The sequence below is a fragment of the Rhinichthys klamathensis genome, unplaced genomic scaffold (genome assembly GCF_029890125.1).
Source record: "Rhinichthys klamathensis goyatoka isolate OS25496 unplaced genomic scaffold, OSU_Roscu_1.1 h1tg000827l_1, whole genome shotgun sequence".
NCBI classification, from domain to species: domain Eukaryota; kingdom Metazoa; phylum Chordata; class Actinopteri; order Cypriniformes; family Leuciscidae; genus Rhinichthys; species Rhinichthys klamathensis.
In genome coordinates, this window is record NW_026607209.1 from 213,987 (window position 1) to 221,782 (window position 7,796).

The 7,796-nt window shown below is 39.5% G+C and overlaps 1 protein-coding gene across 1 annotated transcript; it reads left to right on the forward strand.

Moving 5' to 3' along the window:
* Window positions 1–857: 857 nt before the first annotated feature.
* Window positions 858–7,452, forward strand: asb1 (ankyrin repeat and SOCS box containing 1). The gene is made up of 5 exons (XM_056243691.1): window positions 858–1,024; window positions 3,630–3,771; window positions 4,820–5,122; window positions 5,635–6,017; window positions 6,829–7,452. Exons 1-5 carry the CDS (start codon window positions 982–984, stop codon window positions 6,957–6,959), a joined length of 1,002 nt encoding a protein of 333 aa, XP_056099666.1. The 5' UTR covers window positions 858–981; the 3' UTR covers window positions 6,960–7,452.
* Window positions 7,453–7,796: the final 344 nt, after the last annotated feature.

Genomic DNA, 7,796 nt, shown 5'->3' on the forward strand with positions numbered 1-7,796 from the left:
GCTTGTGTTTAGAAAGTTGTGCGTTGTAGGTCCCTACGGTCCAGTTCTCTTCAGAGACACATGGGGCCATCAGGCTCGCTGTTTATTTTTAAAGCCCGTAGGCCAGCGTACATGCTTCAGCTGTCGTCAGGCAGCAATACGGCATGCGTCTGCGGCTCTTCAGAATAAACTTCCAACAATGACCGGCTCAAGTCACCTACCACAGTTACAGAGATTCAAGCTTTGGTCCACACCGCACTGGACTGAACTCTCCTCGGGTCTCTGAGTCAACGAGCAGAAGGTCAGTGAGTGTATGTGTGAATCTCAGGAAAACTGTCAAAAACATGTTCAGGTTCAGAAAGCTAGATTAATGTTAATGCTCATTATTCACATGGTATATGTGGTACTGCCTTTAATTAAAGCTGATTTAAATGTAGCAGTACTACTTTAATGTAATACAAGGGGGGGCTACTGACGACTACAGTAATGACAATCCCCATATAAAATAATGGAAATTGCAAATATCCTCAATATAAAATATATGGCTATATTACAGTAAAGACATCTTGGTGGAAAATAATAAATAAAATAATTAAGACCTCTGTTACTAGCATTTACTCTAATGGAAATGGCATAGTGTTTATATGCTTTAACTGCCATTTTATAATGCTTGTAATTCATATTTTTGGTAGCATACTTGCGTATATTGGTGTCTCTGGGATAATAAATTGATTTTGGTTGTCTAATTATCAATTTTAAGTCACACTTTGTATTAAAGCATTAGATAAGTAGGCTATTTAAAGATCCTCATGTATCAGTCCACCTTAAGACCAGATGAGCCTGAGCCAGACAACTGCGAGTCAGCCAATCAGAGAAGCTCTTACAGTGATGCAGTTATGAGTCCATGCTGCTGCTAAAAACAACATCAAGAGAAAGACGTTCACGATAGTTTTAGTCATTGGTTGTGGTTTATGACATTATTTTGAAGTAGACTGACAGGACATGATGGCTGATAGAGAGAATGTTGAGCGCCCAAACACAGCTGGTATGTGATTGTAAGTTACCTCTGATCCGAATGACTGACTTATTCTAAACATTTATATAAGAATGAACATAAGTTTTTCAGCTGTTTAATACTCCATTATGTTCAATGCAGATCTATGGACTGTGTAAGCCATAATTGTTGAAAAGCCTCTTACACACCCAAGTGAAAGATATTCACGTATATTGCTGAAACTACGGTCAATGTACCCATTTGACCATAACCATTGGAAAACGTTTCTGGTTATTACGTCTAATTCAAAAGTGCTGTTTACTTCGTGTGCGATAAAGCAAACATCGCGAGAGGCATGGCTGATGTCGAACGTGGAGTGACGAGCATGGTGACGAGCGTGTCCACTGACAGGAGCAGAGCGGCCGTTTTCAATTTATTCCGGAAGATTGAGGGGTTGTTTGACAGATATAGTAATGCAAGACATTTTCAAATATCTGGATGAAAGCCATTTTTATGGAAGCTTGTTTCCACCACAGAATTTAAAAAAAAAAAGAAGATAATTGTGACTTTTATCTCAAAATTCGGACTTTTTGTTCTTGCAATTGAGTTACATCTCGCAATTCCTTTTATCTCAGAATTGCGTGATTAAAAACTTGCAATTGCGAATTATAAACTGCAGAATTGCGTGATATAGTCAGATTTGCGTGTTATAATGTCAGAATTGCGTGATTTAAAGTCACAGTTGCGAGCTATAAAGTCACAATTGCATGAGATAAAGTTGCAATTGTGTGTTATGGAGTCAGAATTGGCTTTATGCACAGCTTCACTACTTCCTGAACTTCAGCCAGCCCTTTGTTTCCTGTCTGTCATTATTGGACAAACTGATTAATCCAGGTGTGCCTGATTATTGTTACTGAGGCCAGGCACACCTGGATTAATCAGTTTGTCCAATAGAGGGAATGCATTAACGTCACTTCCCCGCCTGAACACGCCCCCCTCAGCGGGACTGACTAAGTGGCAGAAGAGCTGCTGCGTGACTGGAGTTAATAGGGGAAACTGCGTTAACGCGAGTAAAACAAACTATTATCAGTTTAAACTAAAAGTTGGACTCGATATAGTGTTCCTTACAACTTATCAAAGATCCAGTGATCCATGGATATTGACATGCAGCCAGGAATCGTGTTTCCTGACATTTATATGTGCCTGATTTCGACGCCGGGGAAATAAATGAAGACAATTTGCCTGTAAACGTTTTATATAAATACAATATAGATAGGTCTAAATCCGAGTGATCACTTACATTAATGTTATACTGTATATCATCATATCGTCCAGCCCTAAAACTTGTATAGTTTTTTGTCAGTGTTTATTTAAAAACATCCAATTATGCAGAATATAGTCTGTTCTGTAGCTTTTTGCAGTCTGTAAAAATATACAGTACCTCAGATTTCTGGTCAAATCTAGTTGTACAGTCAATCGCAAAGCTCTTTCCCGTTTTAGATGTGTTTTGTGTGATTTTCACGGCATTCACGCTGAAAACAAATGCTGCCGCTCAGTCTTTTTGCCACTTGTGGGCGTGACCGCATTCACTCCGGCCGACGGTGACGTCATGCGCATACCCTCTAGTCTATAATGACAGACAGGAAACAAAGGGCTGGCTGAAGTTCAGGAAGTAGTGAAGCTGTGCATAAAGCCTATTGTGAGATAAAAAGTTAGGCTAGAAATCTAGACTCACCCTAGCGGCAGCGAAAATTATTTCGCAGCCAGTGTGGTCTAGCAACTCTCCATAGGCTTTTGAGCTGGAAAAACCAAAAACTGGTCGGGCCAATCACATCGTGTATAGAGTCGGCGGGCGGGCTTAACACAATGACGGCACAGTTCATGACGTTCCGCGTGATTTCCATAGGTGATTTCCCTGCTACTTGAAAACAATGAAGATGCAGCGGTCTTTCGAATCGGCTTTGGCCGCGACTCTGGAGGACTTGGAGTTAAGAGAACGTCACTTAAGTCATTCTTAAAAAAGGAAGATGTGTTCGGAGTTTTGCCGACCTGATACGGCAAAAGTTTAATATATCAATTAGCTCCGCTGGTGGAAAAATGCATGGGACTCACTCATCCACAACCGTTCGTTGCTCTGGTTGGTTGTAGCGCTATCCTATTGCGTGCAGAGGGATTTTGAAAGGTAACCGTTTATCCCGCCCCTCGGATTGAGGCATGTCATTGGAGAGTTCCCAGACCTAACATCTTGATGTAGGTCTGGCATGCCAGGCTAATAAAAAGTCGCAATTGTGACAAGAATGTTTTCCTCCAAATTGGACTTTATATCTCACAATTCTGGGAAAAGAAGTCAGAATTGCGAGATATAAACTCGCACTTGTGAGATAAAAAGTTCCAATTATCTTTTCAAATGTTTTATTCTGTGGCGGAAACGAGCTTTCATTTATTTCAGTATTGATAAACAATCTTATAATTACTCTGTATGAGTTAAATGTGAGGCACTTAGGCTACAGATACAAATGTGAGAATTTACTTTAAAGGAATCTGTCCATAGGGTGAGCTTAAAATATCTTCATAGTGTTTCTAAGAAGCTTTTCAACAACTACACATACGCCTATCATACAGATCTATCTTCATTTATTGATCTGGTCTCTGCTAGGTCGTAACCTGAGGGAATGGCTCCAGGAGCAATTCGGCGACAGGCCTCTGGAACCGAGTGAGGACATGCGTCTACACAATGCTGCCCATTTGGGAGATCTAGACACTCTCAAGACCCTACTACAAGAAGACAGCTTCAAACAGTGAAATTTCATTCATTCAGTCAGTCAGTCAGTCAGTCAGTCAGTCAGTCAGTCATGACGAAACAGCGAAATGGAAGTAGTATTAGATCTTTTCTTCTGTAAAAAGAAAACCTACACAATGGTTTGCTTTAATTAGGGCCCACATACAATGGCGACTTAACTCTTTACCAAAGCTCCGTGTAGCGTACAAAAATAAACAAATTTGAAAAAAAAAATCTAACATAAAAATGTATTCTGAGTTTATTATATTTATTGAGAGATAATTTACGCACGAAAAAATATTTTGCGATATTTCATTATTTCTTATTGTTGCAGCGACTTTTATTATTGTTCTTCGACATTGAGATACTTTGGCTATATTTAAATATATTTGGCAATTTTTCACAAAAAAAAATTAACTAACAAACAAAATAAAAAAATAAGAGACATTCTGTCACTTCTAACATTCTCTCTGTTCTCTCGTTATCGTTTTACATGTAAATATAGCTGAAATCACAACACAGCCATTTTCTTTAACTCGCAGTATATGTATGGTGATTTTGCCAGATGATGTCGCAATTTTAAATCAGGATTTTAGCATTGCAGATAGGCAGAAAGTGATTGCATATAGTCTATTTCATACTCATTCCATTGTCTGACAGCAGAAACAGAAAAATATGTACATATGAACAGCTTTATTGGGCTTTATTTGGCTATATTAATATACTGTGTGTGAGCATAGAGTGCAAGAGAGAAGGGAACAAAAGTAAAATGCTGACATTAGGCAGAATGCAAATACTAAGTGATGACGTATTAGATCAACGTAATGAATATGCTAATTAGCACATGTCGTCATCTAGCGACATTTAAAAGACTTTTCTAGCAGGCGTTAAATGCTTTCCATTAAGAGTAGTTTGCAGCACTGCTCACAAACCATCGCTTTGGATTAAAGCTTCTGCCAAATGCATGTTCTTGTCCAATTCAAATGGTGATCTGGGTTGCTTAATTATGTTAACACAAAATATTAGATTGTGTTAGCTGAAATGTGTAACACTGAATTCCTTTTTAGGCGAATCAACGAGAAGTTGATTTGGTCATGTGGTTTGGTACCCTGCACTCCCCTGCGTATTGCTGCCATGATGGGTCACAGCACATGCGTGGAGTTCCTGATCTCTCACGGAGCTGGAGTGGACCTGGTGGATGTGAAGGGTCAGACTCCTATGTTCGTGGCTGTGGTTAATGGACACCTGGACTGTGTGAAGATCCTTCTGAGAGCTGGTGCTGATCCGAACGGCAGCAGGCATCACCGAAGCACACCTATATACAACGCTGCACAAGTGGGCCGAGTGGACATCCTAAGAGAGCTGATCAGGTAGGATCGCTTAACAAATGATATATCTTGCAAACTCTGCCATTACTGAGTGACTAATTTGAATGTGCAGTCGTGGCCTAATGGCTAGAGAGTCAGACTGGTAACCCAAAGGTTGCGCTTTCGATTCTCAATACTGGCAGGAAATGACTGGCGTGCCCATTATAATATATATTTGGGCAATTTTTGGGGCATTTAACAAACAAACAAAACAATGATGTCGCCTCGGACGTTCTCTCTGTTCTCTTGTTATCATTTTACTTGTAAATATAGTTATGTAAATACAAATATGTCTGAAATCACAGACATTGTCTTTAACTTGCAGTATGTCCATGGTGATTTTGTCAGACGACGTTGCAATTATAAATCAAAATGTTAGCAGTGCCAAGCAGCAGTTTGGAATATGACTGCACTCGTTCAACAAAACAAATATGTAAATGAGAACAGCTTTATTGGGAGTTTAGTTCTGACTGAATGTAGTTCATTAGTCTGTATGTGGCCTGTAATACACACAGGTTCAATGCTGATGTTGACATTGACCATCGACTGGAACAGAGGGCTATGTACGGCACCCACACTTTGGCAACTCTGGCAGTCTGTCCACTGTTCATCAGCGCTGTTTACCACCACTTCCCCTGCTTCCAGATGCTTCTGAATGCCGGGGCCAACCCAAACTACAACTACAATGGCCCCGTGAACAGGGAAGCGCTGGTCAGGGGCCGGGCCTCCTGTATGCTGGATGCAGTTCTGAAACTCGGATGCGAACCCGCCTTTGTTTGCTTGCTGTTGGACCATGGCGCTGACCCGTATCTGGTCCCCTGGTACAAGCTCGATCCTGACAGCATGGTTCGCTTAAAGGTCAACGCTGAAGCCCTTCAAATCTTCCAGGAGGCCAAAAGTAAGTTGTGTAGATGATGTCATGTTATTGATGGGTCACACTAAAAACACTATAGAGCAAAGCCTCGGTAGGCAGTTTTTGTAATCAATTCAATTTCTTTTAATTAGTTACTTTTCTTTTTATAATATGCAAAAATGTAAAGGCACATAATACTTCATCATTAAAGTATAAAGTACTCATATTGTAGTCAGCTCTGGGTTTCTTGTCCTCAGCTCTGGTCTTCTAGGCGTCAGTATGACGTATCAGTATCCTAAGAGGCGAGCGATCAACTCTTCAGTCTTTTATACTTCTGTTGTGTGCCACTGAAGTTAGGTACTAATCTTCTTGATTGTTGAAGTTGTAAGTTTCCCAAAGTTTCCAAGAACCTTCTCAAGGCCTCGCAGGTGTAAACTGTCCACATTTGCATGTCCTTGAACACCAGAAAACTCAACCAAGATGGCTGATTTCCTTTTAAAGTTCTGGGGGATGAACCACAGTAGAACCACAGTCTTTTGTGTCATTGAGCACACACATAAACACACACACTTCTGCTCCTCCCTCTCATGGGTAGGCGCACACACATTCATAACTAACATTTACTGTTGACTCTGCCAATACAGTATAAGGCATTTCTTAGAAAGAAAAATAAATAACATTGTAAGCGATGCATTATTTTCAATACATTGGATAAATATGTGTAACAAAAAGGCATCTACAATAAACAAATAAGCAGGGTAATTGCATTTCCTTGATATTATACAACAAGTTTTATATTTAAAGTGCACTGAGCACTGCTATTACCTGTGCTCACTAATATTGCTTTCTAACACAGGAAACCCGAGGAGATTGATGGACCTGTGCCGCATTAGAATCCGGAAGATCATGGGCAAGGAGCGTCTGCCATGTATCTCTTTCCTTCAGCTGCCAGAAATCGTCGAAAGGTTTATGTTTCACAAGGATTGATGTGGCTCTGCTTCTCCATGTAGATGGTCGATTAATTTGAGGGCCAGTAGGTAAGTGGCCACTCGCTCCCCAACATTACTTACACTCGAAACCAATGTCTTCCAAGGTAATGGCATTTTTCTGTGTTGGTTCTGGGGGAAAATCTGTGGAATAAAGCTGAGAATACTACAATCTTATTGTGAGTATAATGCATAAACACATTAGCTAAAATATTTAATAAACACTCTGTTGCTGCCATTTCAGAGAGTTTTAGATACTCGGCTTGCCAAAGAAAAATCACTGTAGTACCAGTAGTAAAATCACTGTAACACACTACGTTTTATGGCTTATTGCTTTAATGAAGGACAATATTGAACACCACTGATGAGAGAAAATCATATTAAGATTAGTCTTATATTTGTTATTTTAGCTAGTGAGACAGCATTAAAGTAATGACTCTGGTGCTTTTTTATGTTTTTATATCGCCAACATGTGAATATAATGCTGAAAATGTTTTCTTACATAGCCCCTGTATTTTTTCAATTTCCAGTAGTGTGAAGTACTGAAGTGTACATCTGTACTTTATTGAAGTTGCTTCTACTTTCCTTGAATATTTTAATTTGTTGCAACTTTTGTTTTCCTCACTTTTTTTTCAATCCAGATAAATATCTGTATATTTTCAATCCAGATAAATATCGTATGTAAAAATATATTTTTACTCCGATACATTCTGATTGTCTTGTTATTCATTACCCTCATTAAAATGTAGGAAGCGCAAAGAAAAGTCTAAACATCCTGCCCGATAAGCGTCTTTGCCGTTATTTCCAGAATATACAGTAGTGTCAACAATAGCACTTG